The 22,220-nt window shown below is 42.7% G+C and overlaps 1 protein-coding gene across 3 annotated transcripts; it reads left to right on the plus strand.

The window, feature by feature from the left end:
* The first annotated feature begins 5,026 nt into the window (after window positions 1-5,026).
* On the plus strand, window positions 5,027-17,573 carry TRIM38 (tripartite motif containing 38). Of its 3 annotated transcripts, none has more exons than XM_004384041.2 (8): window positions 5,027-5,141; window positions 5,303-5,539; window positions 6,836-7,389; window positions 11,173-11,268; window positions 12,796-13,026; window positions 14,007-14,029; window positions 14,125-14,237; window positions 16,908-17,573. In XM_004384041.2, exons 3-8 carry the CDS (start codon window positions 6,982-6,984, stop codon window positions 17,441-17,443), a joined length of 1,407 nt encoding a protein of 468 aa, XP_004384098.1. In that variant the 5' UTR covers window positions 5,027-5,141; window positions 5,303-5,539; window positions 6,836-6,981; the 3' UTR covers window positions 17,444-17,573. The 3 variants fall into 3 exon arrangements, with proteins under 3 accessions (XP_004384098.1, XP_023594133.1, XP_023594132.1); XM_023738364.1 differs by having other exon boundaries at window positions 5,032-5,181; XM_023738365.1 differs by lacking the exon at window positions 12,796-13,026.
* Window positions 17,574-22,220: the final 4,647 nt, after the last annotated feature.

Raw genomic sequence — 22,220 nt, forward strand, 5'->3', positions numbered from 1 at the left:
GTTTGTTTTGGTCTCCAAGCCTTCTCAAACTTATTGAGGATTCCAAAGAGCTTTTCCTTTATGGATTACAACTCTTTATGATGACTGTATTGGAAATTAAAAAATTAGATTTTTTAAATGCTTATTTATTAATTCACTTGAAGAGAGTGAATGATGAACATGTTGCATGTTAATAACATCTTAGCAATATTATTAAATGAGTTCTGACCTTATGGACACCCTAAGATCTATCTTAAAGTGTCAATTTGCTCCAGAGTATGAAAGATCATGACAAAGAACAAAATGCAGAAATGAATTTTATTTGTCTTGGTTTATAATACCTGACTAAAAAGTTCTGAAATATGTTAAAATGTTAGCAAAGTTTGCTCAATTATGATGAGCTTGTTTCCTTCGTTTATTTTTTATTGCCTTTGCCTAAAGTATAAACAGTTATTCTTTTTCTTTCTAAGCTGCCTAGGTAGCAAATATTCTGTGTCTTTCCAGAATAATTTTATTTGCTCTATGTTGTCTTTATTTAAGAAAAAATAAAATAAAGTTTCCTCACTTAGCAAAGATCTAATATTCTTTACAATCATGTCTGTTTGTTTAAATGTTGTTGTCACATTAAATAACCAAGTCTTGTTTCTCAGGTATTCATGAGCCTATCTTAAGTGTTCCAATCTCCTGACAACTTCTGATTTTTGCCTTTCCAAAATCAAATCCTAAATGTAAGACACAACAAAATTAGAATAACACTTTCAGGATAGCTTTTGCATCTAAAACTATGTTTGAAATTTCCCAGAGCCCCCCCTAGAAAATCATAAATATTTTTTCTTTCTCTAGTAAAAACAAAAGTGCTAGATACAATTAAGTTTATTTGATGTAAGAGTTACATGGGAAGAGTTGTTAAATCTGAAGAGGAGATGCTCAGCCTTCTCTAGGTTAAATTTGTATGTTTAACTTACGTTATTAACATAAATATTTCAGAAATTGTATGCAGACTTATCAGTGCTCCCATTATCCATGATATGTTTCTATTTATTACAAAGTGCTGCTTTGCCTAATGCTATCAGGCAACAGCAGTTATCAGTCATAATTTCAGTTATTAATTAAAATGTTATCTTGGTTCCAACCTTACTTCTTTAATTTGTATCTAGCATCTTCTAGACCAGGAGTTTTCCACTGGGAATGCATGTCAGACTTATCTCAGGAGTTTTATTAAAATACGAATATTTAGAACCTACTCCAAACTTACTGAATGTCTTTAATATTCTTAATATATTCTTGGCATTTCTTACTATTGCATGGTCTATTCATGGCATATTATGCATAGTAGATCTCAGAATTTTTATATGATATATCTCAATATATTTTCTTCTGTAAAAATTGTGTTTATCTATTTTTATAAATCATGGAACATTTACTGTTCACTGTCTTTGAAAGCAGGCTTAATCATTATGCTTATAGACATTTTGTCTACAAGGTTTTTAGATTAGCTCTACTATTTTGTTTTGTATGCCACAGAAATAACCAAGTTAGCTTGTCAGTTGCATTATTCTTATTATAAACCTTTATCAGATTTTTCACTTTTGAAATGATGAGAAATAAATTAACCACAGATATTTTAAGATTCTGCTATCTGCAGATAGTTTTTTGAGTTTTTTTAGTTTTGTTTTGTTTTTTCTTTTACTTTGATGCTTCCTTCAGGGCTCTGCAATCAGCAACAGATCAGGGCTCACATCTTCAACAAAGAAAGACTGTCTCAGAGCCCTGTAGAAAGGACTGGACCAGGTACTTCAAACGTTGACACTTCAAAGCATAGATTCCTGTGAACAGTCTTCTGAAGTTTTTGCTTAAACAACTTTGAGACTGTAACAGTGAGGATTTCCAGAATTGTTAATAGTCAAGAAGCAGATGGATTCATGAGACACCTAACCCAAGGTCCAATGGAAGAAGAGTCAATTACATGGACATGAACCGAAGAGAGATGGTTTAGCTGTTTGCTTGGAATATTTTTTGTTGTTGTTGGTTTTTTATGTCGTATTTTCTAGATATATTTTTGGAAGACTTTTCTTCTTAAGCTGTCTATAATCAATAACACCTCTCCTTCCTCCCTCTGCTCCCTGTGGCAAAACCAGTTTTGCCTCTATCTGCACACAATATTCCTGATCTAAATGTGTCTTTTATTTGGATTCTCCTTTGAACTGGTTATAATTCCTTAGAAGTTCCTCAATATTAAGCGTTGGCAAAATTTTTCTGTTTTTATGTGGCCGGAGAGTAAAACTTTTAGGCTTTGTGGGTCATATAAAATATCTGTAGCATACCTTTCTTTGTTTTTTATTTTATCATCCTTTACAAATTTGAAAAAAAGCATTCTCGGCTCTAGAGCCATACAAAAACAATTGGCTGGATAATGTGTCAACTACTGAATAAATAACATCTTCAATGCATGATCATTTTTATATCTGTATGAGATTTATGCTTTACCTTCAAAAGTACTTTTTAACATCTATATCTGAGATCTGTTCCCCTCGGGATAGAGTGAATTATTCCCATACACTTAGCATGATGCCTATCATGGTATGTGCTTAATAAAAACCTGCTGGCTCCCCACATTGTAGGAGTCTCTCCTACGCTCTTCTACTGATCCACCTCAGAGGCTCTCTCTTGGTTTTGTCTTCTGCATTTCCACTTGCCACCAGCTGGACTCACACCCAAACCAAAGCACCAGAGCGCAGGAGATAGACACCTGCTTCCATCTTCCCCCATGCAGCTGTGACCCTATGGCCAAAGTATAACTAACATTTGTAACAAGGGCACATGATAGTTTTATTGTCTCAAAATATTGAATTTAGGGTTGCCAGATAAAATACAGGATTCCCAGTTACATTTGAATTTCAAACAACAAATTTTAAAAAAAATTTGCAATATTTGGGACATAATTATACTAAAAAATTATTTGTCATTTATCTGAAATTCAAATTTAGTCTGGCAGCTCTGTATTTATTGATAATCTATTACATTCTAAGGTTGGAACCGACCAGACACTCTGCAGGGGAAAGATGTGGCAGTCTCCTCCTGTAAAGATTACAGCTATGGAAACCATATGGGATAGTTCTACTCTATCCTATAGTATCGCTATGCATCGGAATCAAGTTGAAGGCGATGCGTTTATTCTAAGCGTAGGGGATTGTAGTGAAGTTGAGAGATTTCAGGGCTCATCAAGGAAAAAGATATAATTACTAGATAGCAGCGTCACACAAGAAGAGACTTATTGGGGCCACTGCATTAACAGCTGCATGCAGGGGGAGGTCTCCCACAGCAGGAGGTCTGCCAGAGGCACCCAAAGGGAAGAGGAGAAGGGGGGAGTTTATGTGTCCTTATGTGATGTCCTCCTGCAACAAGGTGGGGGCTCTCTGGGCCAGAGACCTACAAGGGTAGCAGATGTTGGATGCAGTTGTATGGGATATGTAAAGCTGGCAGGCTCTAAGTGGCTAAAAATCTGCTTATTTGGGCTATTTTTAAAAACAACTGGATGTTTCGAAATTTGAGTTTCATGCCAGCAGGCTTTTTGGCTAAAGGGTCTCGACATGCTATGAAGTAAACAACTTGGGGCCATTCCACAGAGGCCATCTTTAGCTCATTTACATGACAGGGACACAGCTGTAAAGAAGACAAAATACCTACCTCATAGAACAGACTGCTAGTGGAGATGGGTTAATAATCAAATTAACTGTGGTGTCACCTAGATGAGTGATAGGTGGAAAAATAAAACAGGGTAAGTGGATAAAGAGTAAAGTTGGATGCTGCTTTTAGCAGGGGGTCAGGGAAGACCTTTCTAATAAGGTGACATTTAACAGGAGTCTGAAGCAGTGGTTAAGAGTTAAGGCTGCTAACCAAAACGTCGGCAGTTCGAATCCACCAGCCACTCCTTGGAAACCCTATGGGGAGTTCTACTCTGTCCTATAGGGTTGCTATGAGTTGGAATTGACTCAATGGCAATGGGTCTCAAGTGAAGTGAGGGAGCCAACTGTGTAAATATGGGAGGGACGGCACATTTAAGGAAGACAGAATGGTAAGTGCAAAGGACCTGGGTCAAACCAAAACAAGTTGCCATCAAGTTGATTCCAACTCATGGCGACCCCATGTGTGTCAGAGTAGAACTGTACTCCACAGGGTTTTCAGTGGCTGATTTTCCAGAAGTAGATTGCCAGGCCTTTCTTCCAAGGCTCATCTGGGCAGACTCCAACTGCCAACCTTTGGGTTAGCAGAGGAGCACTTAACCACTTGCACCACCCAGGGACTCCCAAAGGCTTTAGAGGGGGTGTTTAATTGGCCAGTTCCAGGAATAGCAAGAAGGCCATGTGGCTGGGGGAGAGTGAGTAAGGGGAGCAGGGTAGGTGTGAAGTCTAAGAAGCAGTTGGAGCCTCCTTGCCTAAAGTTCTCAGAGGCCTCAGTTAATCTTTCTAGGTCCTAGACAGCTGAGCTTTAAAAGAATAAAAATTGCACCGGAAGAATTGTAATTGTTCAGGGATGCAGTTGTTCGGCGATTATCTGAGAAGCTTGCCAGGAGCTGAGTTTCAGGGAAAACAACCAGGGACTAGACTGAGATATCCCAAACTGTTTTCTGTTTCTCAGAACTCTTACCTGCCCAATTCCCTGGAAAGCTGCTCCTCCCTACACCTAGCCTCATGGATGCATCCAATTTAAACTCAGGAACATCACCAGTGAAATGAAAACTGCTATTCAAGAAGCTGCCAGGATTTGAGTGCTGCAAACTGAATGGCTCAGAACCGCCTCGGTGGACGAGCTTTATGCTACATTCTAGAGCTGCCTGTGCCAAAGTTAATCAGAGAGGTCAGACCCAGCAAGTCTTTCTGCCAGGGGACATTGGGCCCTCCCTTGAGAGCTGCTGTGAGAAGCCGTTTGAGGAAGTAAGTTTATAAAGCTAGCTTTTTAGTTTTCCGTGCTCTTCAACTTCACTATTTCCTTTACAGATCTTTTGAGGCCCCGCCTCCCACAGAAGTTTCACTTCTAAATTTAATCCGGTCTGAGTTAACTTCCCCACCCACACTCCGGAAGTGGCAGCTACAGAGGGGACTAGCAGGGAATATGTGACTGTCGGCTGTGTGGCGACCAACTGAGAGAAGACCCAGGCCAAGGTTTTTTTGGTGGAGGGATATGATACATGCATGTGTGCATGTGTGTGTGGGGGCCTGGGGGTAGGGTAGGCATGCTTTCCGGTTCGTATCGTCTCCAACTCTGAAAATCGTCAGAATTTTGCTTTATAGCTCTCACTCGTGTTTGCTTTCTCTTTCACCAGACTCCTCATGCCACATCTCAGATCGAGGATGCAAAGTGACTGAAGGCCAGGACGGCACCCTGGGGCTTCAGGAGGAGGGAAGGCACTTCTTCCCTAGTAGCGCAGCACCCCCGGCAGAGAGGGGCCTTGTGTATCCTTTGATAGAAATAATCTGCCAAGGAATAGAAGTCTCCAAGATGAGATTCTGTGTGGCTCCAAGAGACCAGTCCTGATTATCAGAGGGAAAACACCTATCTGGTAAACCAAAACCGAACCCATTGCTGTCGGGTCGGTTCCAACTCATAGCGACCCTATAGGACGTGGTAAAACTGCCTCATAGGGTTTCGAAGGAGCAGCTGGTGAATTCGAACTGCCAACTTTTTGTCCCCTCCCCCAAACTCTCAGGGGTGGGAAAAGGGGACCAGGACTAGGTTCCTGAAATAGCTGCAGCAAGGGGTGAGAGGACAGAGTCCTTTGCTCCATTGCTGTCTCTGGTTGCTGGGTCTTTACTGATGGACATTAGGGGTTCCAGAACCACGAATCCTACAGAGGCCTGATCGCCCCCTGCCTCCCTTCCCACCTCCCCTACATCTTGCCAGCTGGATTTGCCCACAAGTTCTGCGAACTCCCAGAGTTTCAATCACCCTGTACTTCTCTTGGGAGGCAGTCCTGGCCTGGAGACGCAAGAGTCAAGGCCCGAGTTCTCTGGGAGCTCTGCTCTCCAGGACCAACCCTTTCCCTCTCTTTCTAATTCTCTCTGCCTAAGTACCAGGAAAGGCTCCCTGCTGGCACAGTGGTTAAACACTCCGCTGATAACTGAAATGTTAGCAGTTTGAACCTACCAGCCGCTCCATGGGAGAAACATTACAGCCTTGGAAACCCTATGGGGAGTTCTACTCTGTCCTGTAGGGTTGCTATGAGTCAGAATCGACTCCAGGGCAATAGGGTTGGGGTTTTTTTTTTTTTTTTTTGGAAGTAGCAGGAGAGAGATGGAACAAAAAGGACAAACTGGTTCTTCTGGTTGCCTTGGTTATTTTCATATTCCCCTGGTTGGGTCTCCACTGAGACTTTATTAATCTAGTGGGATTTTTTTTAATCTTGGAGTTGGGGCAGTGTACAGAGATCTGGGCGTGGGGTAGTCAAACTTTATTGTCTCAGTGGAAACTTCACAGACCACCCAATTACCCCTGTTGCTAACAGTTATAAAGAGATAATTCTGATAATAGTTACTCTTGATGTTCATTAGAATGTGAAAGTTTCACACTCCCTCGCTGATTTCTCTCTCTTGGGGCAACTTTTATGAGGAAGCCTACCTTACTCCTCTCTGTCAGCTCTTGGTCCAAGAGAACTTTTGCAATGATGAAACGTTCTAGATCTGGGCTGTCATGTAGCCACTAGCCACATGTGGCTATTGAGCAATCAAAATGTGGCTACTGAGACTGAGAAACTGAATTTTAATTTTATTTCATTTTAATGTGGTAATGGCTACCATATTAGACAACACAGCTAGATGTTTATGCGTCTTCTAGATTCCGATCCCTTTCTTCTCTCTAGAGAGAAGACTTTAAGACCTGTGCAGGCCAGTGGCAGCCAACTCATCACACAGAGGCTCAGGTGAAGGGTATTTCCATCACTGTGGAAAATTCTGGCTGCTTCATCTCTGCTTCCAGATTCACTGTTGAAGCTTTTTAATAAAAGCCATGGCCTCAGCCACACCTGCAAAAAAGATGAAAGAGGAAGCCACCTGCTCCATCTGCCTAAACTTGATGGTTGACCCAGTGAGCATCAGCTGTGGACACAGCTACTGCCGGTTATGCATAGAGGGCTTCCTTGAGAACGTAAGCCACACGCAACCACAGCAAGAGTTCTTATGTCCCCAGTGCCGGGCCCCCTTTCAAATGGCAAGCCTCAGGCCCAACAAGCAGCTAGGAAACCTCATTGAGGCCATCAAGGAGATAAACTGTGAAATGGTATGTGAAGAACACGGAGAGCAGCTCCACCTGTTCTGCGAAGACGACGGCCAGCTCATCTGCTGGCGCTGTGAGCGGGCACCGCAGCACAAAGGGCACACCACAGCTCTTGTTGAAGATGTAAGCCAGGGGTACAAGGTGAGTATGGGGGCCAGAAAGGCTCGCCAAGGCCTGGTCTCATGCTGCTCTTCAAGACCTGAGATTGTTCAGTCTGAAACCCAAGATTATGATCCTGAAATGCAGCTTTCATTGTGTCATTCTTCTGAAAAATAGTTTTGATGGGTCCTCACTGAATCAAGTCCAGGCTTTCCATCCTGACTTTCAGGGGGACAGTCAGACTCTTGTCTCTATCCACTCTGTCCTAGAACACACTGTGCTCAAACCCACATCTGCATGTTTTATGGCTTCACACTGGGCATACAATTCGAAAAACCACAATGGGACTCATGTGGTAGGGTCTCAAAATACAGGGGAGAAAAACACACCACCTTTTAGGTATCCTACATTTTTGGCCCAAACCCGTTGCCATCGAGTTGATTCTGACTCATAGCAACCCTATAGGACAGGGTAGAACTATCCCATAGGGTTTCCAAAGAGCAGCTGGTGGATTCGAACTGCTGACCTTTTGGTTAGCAGCCTAGCTCTTAAGCAGGGCTCCTACATTCTTGGAGGGAAGATTTAAAAAAAAAAAAAAAATTGCCTTCAATTCGATTCCAATGGCGACCCCATGTGTTACAGAGTAGAACTGCTCCTTAGGGTTTTCTTGGCTGTAATCTTTATGGAAGCAGATCACAGGCCTTTCTTCCACAGTGCCCCTGGGTGGGTTTGAACCACCAACCTTAGGTCCGTAGTCAAGTACAAACCATTTGTGCTACCCAAAGACTTAAGTAGGGAAGAAAAACAGGCAAAAAAGACTGCCTGACACTCTCTGTTTGGGGCGACAGGAAGGACCAGAGAGTAGGGAGTAATATCAGGGAAGCCTTCCTGGAAGAAGCAACTCTTGAAGGACACAAAAGTTAACCACATACAGAGGGATGGAGAAAAGACAGGGCATTCCAGGCAGAGGGGATGGCATGTACAAATGCATGCCCATGAGAGCTTTCCTTGCTCATGGTGAGAAGGACAGGGGTTGTGCGTAGGGGAAAGGCAAATGATGACGTGGGAAAGAAAGTTGGGGCCTAGAACCTTGTTATCAGCTCGGGGTCTGTATCCTAGCCCAGTGTGGTACAGACCACTAAGAGATGTTCATTTGGGAAATGATGGGTCAGGTTGACATTGAAAAGATCACTCCGAGGATGGTGCAAATGGTTGGGTGGTGCATACGGTTAGGCGCTCAACTACTAGCTGAAAGGTTGGCAGTTCAAACCCATCCAGAGGCACTTCAGAAGAAAGGCCTGGCCATCTGCTCCTGAAAGGTCACAGCCTTGAAAACCTATGGAGCACAGTTTTACTCTGCACACATAGGGTCGCGATGAGTCGGAATCGACTCAATGGCCACTAGCAATAACAACAACATACAAAATATGTAACCATGAGAATAATGAAACACTAAGAATGAAAAGATCATTCTGGCATGGATAAAGCATAAGGACTATCAAGGAGTAAAATTCAAATTATTCCAATAAGAAAGGGAAGAGGGAAGTTTCAAGCAAGATTCAGGAAGGAAATCAAAGGATTTGGAAATGATTGGTTGTAGATGATGAAGGGGAGGGAGAGGTTTTGGGCAACTCCTGGATTTCTCACACAAGAGCATGTAAAGGAAGACTACCTTTGGCTGTGGTGAAATGAAGGAGCAGTGAGAATAGTCCCATTGCCTTATTCCTTCTCTGTCCTGCCTAGACGATGTTGTCCCCAGTGTGGGACTCCTTGTTCCCTGCTCCATGAGGTGGAGGTGGTCTTATATTAAAGCTCCAGATTCTTCATAAGGACATGTCAATACCACTCAACACCCAGTGTCTCTTTCTTAAGCTTCATGGTGCAGCTAATAACTGTAATGTGAATATTCACATTTTAATTACTGTCACCCCACAAAGTAAGAAGAGGAGCAGCATAGGGTAATAGTAATAAACACAGACTCAGGAGCCAGACTGCTCAGGTTAAAATTCTACTTCTACCACTTACTAGATAGGTAATTTTGAGCAAATTATTTAATATTTTATTTTCACAACAATAATAAGAGATATTTAATGTCTTCATGCCTTGATTTTCCCATCTGTAAAATGAGGACAGAGGATTGTTCTAAGCTTTGAGGATATTAATAGTATCTGTAAAGCTTAGAATAGCACTTGGCATATAACAAGGGCAGTGCAGGCGTTTGCTAGTTACATAGGGCCTTTCCTTGAGAATGCTGGAAAATGAAAAAGTTTACTTATTGGGTTTACATAAGGACAGGAGCCAATTCTTTTAGTGTTGACCAAAATTAGCAATTTGGTTCAGCTTCTAATTGCTTTCTGTGAAAATGAGAGAAAATATTTCTTTAAATAAACTAAAAGCTTGATATAACCCATAAACCCATTGCTGTTGAATTGATTCTGACTTGTAGTGACTCTATAGGACAGAGTAGAACTGCCCCATAGGGTTTCCAAGGAGCGGCTGGTGGATTCAAACTGCCAGCCTTTTGGTTAGCAGCTGTCTTAGTTATCTAGTGCTGCTCTAACAGAAATACCACAAGTGGATGGCCTTAACAAAGGGAAGTTTATTCTCTCGCAGTCCAGTAGGCTACAAGTCCAAATTCAGGACATCAGCTCCAGGAGAAGGCTTTCTGTCTGTGTCGGCTCTGGAGGAAGGTCCTTGTGATGCATCAGTCTTCCTTCGGTCTGGGAGCTTCTCTGCGCAGGAACCTCAGGTCCAAAGGACAAGCTGTGTTCCCAGCACTGCTTTCTTGGTAGTATGAGTTTCCCATGTGTCTCTGTTCACGTCTCTCTTTTATATCTCAAAAAAGATGGCATTAAGACACTATCTAATCTTGTCAACCTCATCAGTATAACCTCATTACAGTGATAGAATTTACAACACATAAGGAGATCACATATAATCTCATCATAGTGATACAGATTACAACACATAAGGAAATCACATCAGATTACACAATCATATAATACTGGGAATCATGACCCAGCCAAGTTGACAGATATTTTTGGGGGACACTATTCAATCCATGACAGCAGCCAAGCTCTTAACTGCTGTGGCAAACATTACGTAGTAAGTACTAAATCATTTTAAGTTGATTTCATGATACTATCCTTTTAAAGATATCAGGACCCCCTTCCTCCATTATCTGTTTCTGATAATTCCAGCCAGCATCCATGTCTTTCCTTCCTGACCAACCCATAATATCTACAAAGTTCCATGCAAGCCAAACACTTGGGAATCAGTGGAAGTTGGAATCACAGCTCAACCACTGACTAGTTAATAGCACCTCAGGCAAGTTACTTAAACCTTTCCTAAGCCTCAGTTTCTACTGCAGAAAAAATGATGTTAAGAATCCTATCCATTGCTCAGGGTTGCTGAGGGGGTCAAATATGTTACTGCACATACAGCCCTTAGCATGCTCCCTGCTAAACCATGCTGTTGTTGTTAGTTGCAGTTGAGTCGATTGTGATTCATGGCAACCCAATGTACGCAGAGTATAACTGCTTCACAGAGTTTTCAAGGGCTGGGAACTTCCAGAAGCAGATCACCAGGCCTGTCTTCTGAGGTTCCTCTGGGTGGGTTCAAACCGCCAACCTTTTGTCTAGTTGCCAAGTGCTTAGACATTTGCACCACCCGAGGTCTCTGTCAAACCACAGGATTCAATAAATATTCAGTGTTATTCTAACATATCTTGAAGGGCTGGGATTCCCCATAGGAACAGACACATTTAGATGCCTAATGAAGCACTGGCAAATTGAATGGACTTTACTCACTCAATTTTTCCTTCAGGAAAAGCTTCAGAAAGTTGTGACAAACTTGAGGCAACTCAACAATGAATGTATGAATCTGAAGGCATTGACGACAAAGCAAATAAGCGAATGGAAGGTAAGAATCTAAGTTTATTGATCTCAAGCTATTTTCCATCTTAGAGCTCAGGCCCAGGGGATGGTTGTGGCAAAGACAATGATGGTTTAGTCTTACTAAACCACACCAAATAGCAGAAGAAACCGTTATTTGTTTTTAGTTGTTTACATCCATGAGAATTTCCTTTTTACCTCCCACGTCTTCAGTTCTTCAGCAGTAGGCTAGAATTCCTGATACCTCTGTGAGCAGAAGCAGAATTTGTGTTCATTTACCTAGAACCAGCCTTGACTAGATTTGAATTTTAAATATCTCAAAATACCTCACTGGTTTAAAGGCCTCAGTCTTATTAGCTTGGCAGTTCTACAGTGCAGGAGCTGGCTCTCGACCTTTCAGGTTCAAATCACCAAATGGAAGGTAAAAATCTGAGTTTGTGATCATTCTACAAACAGACTCACTCCAACGTGGGATTCATATTCCTCAAGCTTATGAGGATGATGTAGGAAACCCATTTGATATATAATGAGGACCATAACTGCTGCAAGAACCTACATACTTGTAACTGCAGGACGATGGGTTCTCTGAAGATATTCCCATGGCTAGCCAGCTTCCCCATTTTCACAAACACACTCCTTTATGGAAATATTTATGTAATCCATGAGCTTTCAGTCAAATCCCACAGGCCTATTTTGTCTCTTTCAAGGGTCTTTTCCAATCTCTTCCCTGTTCCTTTGAGTGTTAAGGTTAAAGTTTAGTTCTCAGAGGACACTCTTACTTCCCTCATTTCCAGGATCTTGGGGAAAGGGAAGGGACTTGCTTATAACCAAAATCTATGGAAATCCCAACAATGCAAGCGTTAAGGCTGCACCTGTCTTCTGCAGAAAAAAGCTCCACTTCATCCTAAATCAATGACCCTTCTGCCACAACATCACAGCCATTGAAATGCTGCATGAATTGAGGAAGCCCTAATGGAAATTATGACTCTATGTCCCCCAAAATGAAAGCTGAGCTCCATAAGATATATCATTAGGTTTCTGCCAGTCTTACACATTGGGATGATTAAATGACCATTGGACCCTAGACTGATGGATAAATATTTCTCAGTTAATCCATGGTAAAAGCATGCCAATCCTGGACCTCCTGCAGCTGAGAATTATGGACTCTTCTATCAATCTGATTGCCTTAAAATCCAGACTTGTTGATGTTCATTACAAATTTTTGCTTCAAAAATTCTCTCAGACTCAAAGATACCTTCTTACATTCCAAATAAAAATTGGTTTTTATCCTCAGAACTGATAAAGTGTTTGAATTTGGCCTTACTTCAATGATAAAATTATCTAGTACCCTGACCACCATCCTTCTCCTGCACCTTGCCTGGAGAAGACAGAAGTAAATAATGTGATTATGGAGAATCAGGGACAATCTCTGAGACATCTGAGTGCTTGCCTCCCAGGCATGACTCTGCAGCAGGGAACCTGGAACATTCTTCTAGCTCAAGTGACTCATGGAAAAATAGTGCCACAATTACTGAGCATTTTTTCTTGTCTCTAGGAAAAGGTAGAGGTTCAGAGAAAAAAATTACAGTCTGACTTTCAGAATCTCCAAATTTTCTTGCATGAAGAGGAGAAATGTTGTCTCTGGAGGCTGGAGAGAGAAGAAGAACAGACTCTAAGGAGACTGAAGGACAGTGAGGAAAATCTGGAGCTGAAGAGCTGTGAACTTATGAGCTACCTCCTGGATCTGGAGGATAAATGTCAGGGCTCACCCCAGGAATTGTTACTGGTAAGGCTGTGGGCTTAGAGGAGGAAAAGAAAGTGTCTGTTATTGATCTATTAAGAGGAGAATGGTAAGGAAGCATGGGAAGGTTGGTTAAGGCCTGCCTGCCCTGACTCCAAAGCAGCACATTAGCAGGGGAAATTTAAAGTAATGTTTCTTTTAAATATGCATCAGCATCTTCAGGATGACCTCCGCTAGTCTATATGGGAGCCTTGTGATAATTAGAAAAATACACCTCATCTGAGCCCAATAGAATGACTTTCTCCACCATTTTCCCCTTGGCCTTTGTGCACAGAACCCTGACACTCAGACTTTCTTCTGAAATACTCTTCCAAGTGAGTGGTGGTGATAAAGTGAGGCAGCCAAAATGAGAGATAACCTTTTCCCTTATTTGCTGGAAGAGCCCTTGCTCCAGAGATATTACAGGGTCTCCTTACAACTGCATGAAGGGTCCAGCCCATTGAGATTAACACTTTGGGCTGTTACATCTGGTTCCCACTAGTAGAACATTGTAGGGATGAGAGTGTAGCATGGCTGTATCACCAGTATGTGACACCTGCTGCCATCACTTTAGTGACTCAGTCAGGGGCTGTGCATGGGTTCACCACTAACGACCTTTGTCATAGAAGATCTCCAATATGGGCTCACTCAGAAGGAAATTAGATTACCAAAAGCACATCTTGTCAAAGGGAACATGGGCAAAGCTTCTGGCCCCTTCTCCAAGCAGCCCACAGTTGATGTGATTGTGAATATTACAGCTCCCCACGGAAAGTAAGAGACTCAGAGGTTGATAAACATCCTGCCATGCTGAGTCTCCAAGGGGACTGGGATGGGAGCCGTTATCTCTGGGCAGCCATCAATACCTATGGCTGGAGTTGCTCTCTTTACCTCTTTGAAAGGAGGATTTATAGAGAACAGCCCCACATGCCAAGCCCCATGAAATACTGATGTTCTCACACTCACCTTTTGTCTTTGTTCCTCTATAGGATGTGAAGGACACTTTGAACAGGTAAGTCCTGCATGAATGCAGGAGGGGAGGGTTGGAGTATATAGAGCTGAATGGAATGCAGCACTGAAGAAGTCTTGGATCTCTACTTGTTCTAGGAGTTGGGCTGTGAAGCTAGAAACACCAGAAGCCCTCTCTTTGGAGCTTAACACTGTGTACAGCGTTCCTGAACTTTACTTTGATGTGAAGAAAATGCTAAGAAGCTATCAAGGTATGTGAACTCAAAAATCTCTACACCCTGTGTGGACAGAAGAGAACTTAAGCAGTAACTGGGTTCATCACCTGTCCCTGAGAGGTCATTTTGTTGTTTTCAGTGGAGCTGTCACCCTCTTCCTTGTTACTGTGTTCCAGTGCTCAGACAGGAGGCACAGCATATTGGTTATCTGTGCAGATCCTTCAAATCCCTGCTCTCCCATGTATTAGCTCTGGGACCCCAGGCAAATAACTGCTTCAGTTTCCCAATCTGAAAAATGAAAATACTAAATATTCCTACTGCATTGGATTGTCATGAAAATAAAATGCATTAACATGGGAATGCTTAGCACAGTGTCTGTCACATAATCAGGGCCACATCGTGATATTTGCTCCAATTATAGCATTATATCATTGCTGCATTCCATTCAGTCTATCATGTTTATTTCAGTCAACTCTCAGCAATGCAAGAAAGGTGAGTATTATGGGCTGTGGTCCAAATGGTTTTAAAGACTTGGCCCAGATAACACAGACAGTAAATGTTAGAACTATAACCAAAACCACATTTTACTGACTTCCAAAGCTGAGCTTCCTGCTTCTTTGATTCTCTTAATCGGTACTTGCTATACTTCCACAATCCCTTATTTACAATTATAAAATTCAAAAAGCTCTGAAAACTGAAAGTGTTTTTGTAACGCATTTGGCTGCAAAATCTTACCTAACCTGAAATGATTTGGTAGAAACCCAATGGATTGCAATAGTCTGATCCTTTTGTGCACAGGGTCACCATGAGTCGGGGCCACCTTGATGACAGCTAACAACAACAAAATACCTGAAAAAAGTGCATATTATCTGCTTATTAGTTCTGGGTTTTATATGTGACTATTAGATTTGGCTTGTTTTTTGTTAAATCTTCCATGTTTTCTATTTGTTTTGTCTGCCTGATCTATCAATTATGGAGACAAGACTATTAAAATATTTCATGATGATAGGGATGATTGTAGAATTGTCTTTCTCTTTGTAATTCTGTAATTTTTTATTTGTATATTTAGAGGCTATATTATTAGGGAATGCATGTTTAGAATTGTGGTATCTTCCTAGTGAATTGTACATTTTGTCTTGATGAGGTGACCCTCTTCATCCTTAATAATGCTTTCACTTAATATCTTTTGACATCATTGAATAACTATAGAGCTATATAAAAATATTATCCATTTTTTAACTTTCAACCTTTCTATATCTTTTTGTTATATGTGTCATTTATAAAAATATATAGATGGAATTTTAAAAGTCTAACTGACATTTTGTCCTTTAAATAGTATTACCAACCTCTAAACACTTTAATTTCTTAATTTGGGTTTTCCTGGATCATTCAGGCAATATAAAATAGAAACCCTAAACTTATGTGAGAGCAGGCTAGTGATAAGGGGTGACAACAGAGTAATAAAGGAGTTATTTACAAAAATAAGGAAGAGAGTAATCAACAAGGAAGAGTGAAGCACCCAGGACTAGGATAGTGGGGAGCCATCACCTTTCCTGGACCTCAAGTGACAGGTATAGGGAGCTGTAACTATAGGCGACTGTAGCCAAGATAGAGAGACAGACCCTCCAAATCATAGCTAATAGGGAGGGACAGTGGTACTAAATACTCCTTACTTTGCTTCTTTCTGCCCCATGGTCTCTTCTAATGCTTCCCATTGGATGAACCAAACAGAAGCCAAAGGAAAGGAGTCTGGTTGATATATCCACAGAAGTCAGCCTTCCTTGGCACAGAGCAGAGTAGAAAAGGTGGAGAATGGTCTGGAGAGGCAAACAGAGAACACCCAGCACAGGCAGTGTTTCAGAATACTTTATTTCTCTTCTGGCCACACTCTAAGTGATCAGTGGTTAGCCTAGTGACACAGTGGCTTCTTAGCTCTCTTGCTAAAACATCATATTACTACTTTTCATTTTTAAAATTACATTGCTGACCAATATCTTATTTTAGTTTATCATATTTTTTCTGTCTTACTTAACTCTAGCCAGAATTTTTTCAATGTATCTTGGTCCTTTGTGTGTTATCTTAGGCTAATCCCTACTGAACCTTATCTAAAGTAAGAAACAGGAGCTTACACTTAAAAGTCATGGGACTGGGTACATGTCTGAGGTCTGGGAAAAACCATGGGTCTTCCAATAACAAGCTATGACATTAGCCGAGTCACTTTCCTTCTCTGATCTTCAGTGTTGGTAGTTATCAATGACATGGGAAAGGACTCCTTTCTGCTCAAGTATTCCAGGATTACTGGAAGATCCATGAGGGAGAGGAAGGGCTTTGGAGAAGACAGTAACCATATCGGCTCTAATCAGTTCTTGTCCTTAGGTTCTCTAAGTGACTAAGGTAGTGATGATAATGAAGATGATGATAATGATGATGACATTACTGTTACTACCATTTATTGGCCACTTACTATGTGCTAGGAATTTTACAGGCACCAAACGTATGTTAGCTCCTTCATTCCTCCCCACTGTGCTCTGCAACAGGTATGATGATTTCTGCTTTATATTTAACAAAACTGAGGCTTGGAGAGTTGAATGCCTTGCCTAAGCTCACACAGCTAGTAAGAAGCACTGCTTGGATTCAAACACAGGCTGGTTTTATTGAAAATGAACTATGCTCTCAACACCAAAAAAATATTGTCTTTCTTTGCAGTCGGTGTGACTCTGGATCCAGATACAGCTCATCGTGAACTAATTCTGTCTGAGGATCGGAGACAAGTGACTCGTGGATACCCCCAGGACAATCTTGACACTTCTTCCAGGAGATTTAGTGCCTTCCCATGTGTCCTGGGCTGTGAGGGCTTCACCTCAGGAAGACACTACTTTGAAGTAGATGTGGGAGAAGGAACTGGGTGGGATTTAGGAGTCTGTATAGAAAATGTGCAGAGAGACAAGAGCATGAAGCAGAAGCCTGAGTTTGGATTCTGGACCATCAGGCTGTGCAAAAAGAAAGGCTATATAGCACTTACCTCTCTCCCAGTTTACCTTCATCTGAAGGAGCAGCCCCTGGTTGTAGGGGTTTTACTGGACTGTGAAGCTGGAGTTGTATCCTTTTATAACATGACCACTGGCTCCCACATATTCACCTTCCCAAAGGCCTCCTTCTCTGACACTCTCCGGCCCTATTTCCAAGTTTATCAATACTCTCCTTTGTTCCTACCTCCCCCAGATGAGGAAGGAAAGAAGTAAAGTAAGTCTCCTTCTTGATTTAACCAGCACAGAGAACATAATGTAAATCCTGTGAGGGCAGAGATTTGGTCTGTTTTCTTCCTTGCTTTTCCCCCCAGTGCACTTAATAAATATGCATTGAATGAATGAATATAAAGACTGTAAAACTACCACAGATTGTCAGCCTGAACTGAGGGAAAGCGAGATTGTAGCAATGACCATACACTGTCCTCTCCATCCCTCTTAAATGGATTCAGGGCTTTGATTTCCAAGAGTTCTTGGGTGATGGGCAGGAAAAAGTCAATGACTGGCCCAGAGTCCATGAAGCCTGTGTTTTCCCACTTCGTTTGATGTCATTTGAACTGGTATGTAGGGGGTGAGGGAAACCTGCAGTTGTCTCTGCCTACTGCATAAAGAGGAGCCCTGGGGGTGCAGTGGTTAAAGTGCTTGGCTGCTAACCAGAAGATTGGTGGTTTGATATCACCAGCTGCTCTGCAGGACAACAATATGGCAGTCTGCTTCCGTAAAGATTTACAGCCTTGGAAACCTTATGGGGCAGTTCTACTCTGTCCTATAAACTTGCTATGAGTTGGAATCGACTTGACAGCAGTGGGTTTGGTTTTAGTTATTTATTTTTTTCTTTTTTTACTGTATAAAAGAGCAGGAAAATCAAAATAGTAGTTAATCTTCCAATCACTGGCATGCTGATTAATAATCTGAGCTGCAGTCCTAGATGGTGTAGGCAATAAAGAAGTAAAATGTTAGAGGAAAGTTACAATTGATGTCTTAATCATCTAGTGCTGCTCCAACAGAAATACCACAAGTAGATGGCTTTAACAAAGAGAAATTTATTCTTTCATAGTCCAGTAGGCTCCAAGTCCAAATTCAGGGCATCGGCTCCAGGGGAATGCTTTCTCTACCGACTCTGGAGGAAGGTCCATGTCACCAATCTTCCCTTGGTCTGGGAGCTTCTCTGTGCAGGAACCTCAGGTCCAAAGGACACGCTCTGCTCCCAGCACTGCTTTCTTGGTGGTACGAGGTTCCCATGTGTCTTTGCTCACTTCTCTCTTTTATGTCTCGAAAGAGATTGGCTTAAGACACTATCCAATCTGGTAGATGTCATCAGTATAACCTCATCATAATGATAGAGTTTACAACACATAAGGAGATCACATATAACCTCATCATAGTGATAGAGTTTACAACACATAAGGAAATCACATCAGATTACACAATCATACATTACTAGGAATCATGACCCAGCCAAGCTGACAGATATTTTTGGGGGACACAATTCAATCCATGACAGTTGGCTTACAACGAGATGCTTCAAATAGGAAGGGGACTAAGAGTAAAAATAAATTCTGATGGGGAACTCAGTTCTCGAAAAGAATTCTGTGTTTTCCAGACTGTGCTAAAGGCAACTGTCCTGAAATGTTTTTAAACCTTAATGCTCATTGCTGAAATGATTGCTGACAGTCTTTATTTTTATTCAGATACGATCAAATAGGCCTTAACTCTTTAGAGGTTTATTCTCAAAACTACATTCCATATCATACCAGAGTGGGCCAATGGAGGACAGTAAAGTCAGTCAACACACTAACAACATTACCAATGACAATAAAGTCATTTCATATTAATTTATAGTTGATATAAAAATTGATGTTTGCTCCCTGAGGAACCAAATTACTGGACTGAGGGCTGTGGGGACCATGGTCTTGGGGGACATCTAGCTCAAGAGGCATAACATAGTTTATAAAGAAAATGTTCTACATTCTACTTTGGCCAGTGGCATCTGGGGTCTTAAAAGCTTGTGGGGAGCCATCTAAGATACTCCACTGGTCTCACCCCTTCAGGAGCAAGGGAGAATGAAGAAAACCAAAGACACAAGGTGTCTTAGTCATCTAGTGCTGCTATAACAGAAATACCACAAGTGGATAGCTTTGACAAAGAGAAATTTATTTCTTCACAGTCAAGTAGGCTAAACGTCCAAATTCAGGGCATCAGCTCTAGGGGAAGTCTTTCTCTCTCTGTTGGCCTTCTCATCAATGTTCCCCGGGACTAGAAGCTTCTCTGCACAGGAACCCTGGGTCCAAAGGACGCGCTCTGCTCCCAGCACTGCCTTCTTGGTGGTATGAGGTCCACCTGTCTCTCTGCTCGCTTCTCTCTTTTATATCTCAAGAGATTGCCTCAAGACACAATCCAGTCTTGTACATTGAGTCCTGCCTCACCAACACAACTGCTGCCCATCCTCCCTCATTAACATCATACAGGCAGGATTTACAGCACATGGGAAAATCACACAATACCCGGAATCATGGCCCAGGGAAATTGACACACACATTTTTGGGGGGACATAATTCATTCCATGACACAAGGGAAAGAATCCAAAGGACTAATGGACCACAACTACCACAGCCTCCACCAGACTGAGTCCAGCACAGCTAGATGGTACCCAGCTACCACCACCCAATCCTCTGACAGGGATCACAATAGAGGGTCCTGGACAGAGCTGGAGAAAATTGTAGAACAAAATTCTAACTCACAAAAAAGACCAGACTGACTGGCCTGACAGAGTATGGCCCCCAAACACCCTTTTAACTCAGTAATGAAGTCACTCCTGAGTTTCACCCTTCAGCCAAAGATTAGACAGGCCCATAAAACAAAATGAGACTAAAGGAGCACACTAGCCCAGAGGCAAGGTCTAGAAGGCAGGAGGAGACAGGAAAGCTGGTAATAGGGAATCCAAGGTCGAGAATGGGACAGTGTTGACATGTCTTGTGATTGTTAACCAATGTCACAATATGTGTACTAATTGTTTAATGAGAAGCTAGTTTGTTCTGTAAATCTTTATCTAAAGTACAATTTAAAGAAATAGTAAAAAAAAAAATCGCCGTTTGCTGACATTACCATTTATATGGTAATTCTTTCTTCTCAGAGGAAGTAGGGGGGACAAATGTCCGTTAATTTTTAAGTCTCTCAAGATGATAGACTACTATCCAGTGCAACAAGGAAAATGAACATATGATAACTTCAAATTCCCCTCAAGAAATCACTCTGGGCATAAGGGAAATAAAGCAAAAGAGCCACACTTGGAAGTCAGAGGCATGGTTGGGCGTTCATTTCTGCCCAAAGAAGAAAGAGAAGAGATCAGTCATCATTTCCCAGCCTCGGGCATTCTAGTCATGTTGATACAGGCTGGGTGGTAGCTAGAAAGGAACCCGTGTCTTATTTATTCCCTGCCCCTACAGACCCAGCACACTAACCCAGGTCTAGGGCCTAGGACCCACTGGATAACCGAGAAAGCTCACCTTCGTTCAGGGTAAATGAAGGCACAATATGAATATCGCTAAACTGATCTCTACCTTGGAGCCCTGGTGTCACCGTGGTTAAGAGCTCAGGCTGCTAACCAAAAGGATGGCAGCTTGAATCCATCAGCCGCTCCTTGGAAATCCTGTAGGGCAGTTCTATTCTGTCCTATAGGGTCGCTATGAGTCGGAATAGACTCAACGGCAAAGGGTTTGGTTTTTCTCCTCGGCGTCCTGCAGTCCAGGCGGCATCCCTAAGTTGGCAGGCCCTTGAACACTGTGTTCAGAAGGAATTCTATGTCCTTAAACACTTAGATTGCTGTACTCAGAAGGAATTCTATATCCTTAAACACTTAGATTGCTGAACAAGAAAGAATGAGAACAAAATAAGCTTTCAACTGAAGAATTCTTTTTAACAAAGTAAACCTTTGGAAACCGTAAGGAAGGATGTAATCAAGATAAAATGAGAAACTGGCTGGTATGCAGGCCAGCTATAGAAACGAAAAATAATTCCTGCGGCGGCGAAGCGCGTCTGCAGCAGGGCAGAAGGCAGGACCTACGCCAATGTCCCGGGCTGCGGCCTCCCGGGATCTCGGGAGGACAGGGGTTGGAGGACCGAGTTCAGGCCTTGGTCGTCGGGCCCCTGCCCGGGATTGAAGGCACGCTCCCGGCCGGGCGGCCTGCGGGGAAATCGAGGCTCCACCGGCGCCGCGAAACAGCGGGGACACTGTTCCTTGAGACTCTGGAGGAATTTAAGTTGCATACCCTTTCCCTGCCGTGGTCATTGCCATATTTCAGGAAAAGTCCTAGAAGATCACGGTTACGCGTTTATGTCTTATATTTTTTTTTTTTACGTTTGTTATGTTTGTCCATTAAGACCAATCCATCTCTCCTCAGGGGCGATTCTCACCTCCATAATTCAGTTGTTTATGAAACATGGGCGCAGAGGTAAGCAAGGGCGCGGAAAGCATCGGCTCCGAGCAGGAGATGATCCACTGGGTCTAGGCAGCCCGCCCGACGTGGCAAAATGTCGTGGGGAGGAGACCGCCAGAAGCCAGACTCTGGCGTCAGCCGCGCAGAACGCTCTCCCAAACGCCTGTCCAAGGCGCCGCTGATTGCCTGGAGCCGCCTCTCACGCCGCAGGAGCCCTGCCACAGCGCTGGCCCCGCCTCTGGCCTCAGTGTCTTCAGTTGTGTTGCGCGCCCCCTACACGTGACTAGCTTTCTGGCGCTTCTCATTGGCCAGCTCATTTCCTGCAGACTTCTCCTTCCAGTGTTTTTCACGTGATAGGTCACTTCCCCACCCCGACCTAGGCTGATCGGAATCCTAGGGACACTTCCCTGAGACCTGTACGCAGACCTCTGAGAAGCCCCTCGAGGACCTTCGCAGATGCGGCTTTCATTTCCCGCTAAGGACGAGGGCTCTGGGGGCGGAGCCGCTCCTGAAGGAATCTCTGGCTGCTGGAGATGGAAGACTCCGGATCTGAGTCC

The sequence above is a fragment of the Trichechus manatus genome, unplaced genomic scaffold (genome assembly GCF_000243295.1).
Source record: "Trichechus manatus latirostris isolate Lorelei unplaced genomic scaffold, TriManLat1.0 scaffold00115, whole genome shotgun sequence".
Taxonomy (NCBI): domain Eukaryota; kingdom Metazoa; phylum Chordata; class Mammalia; order Sirenia; family Trichechidae; genus Trichechus; species Trichechus manatus.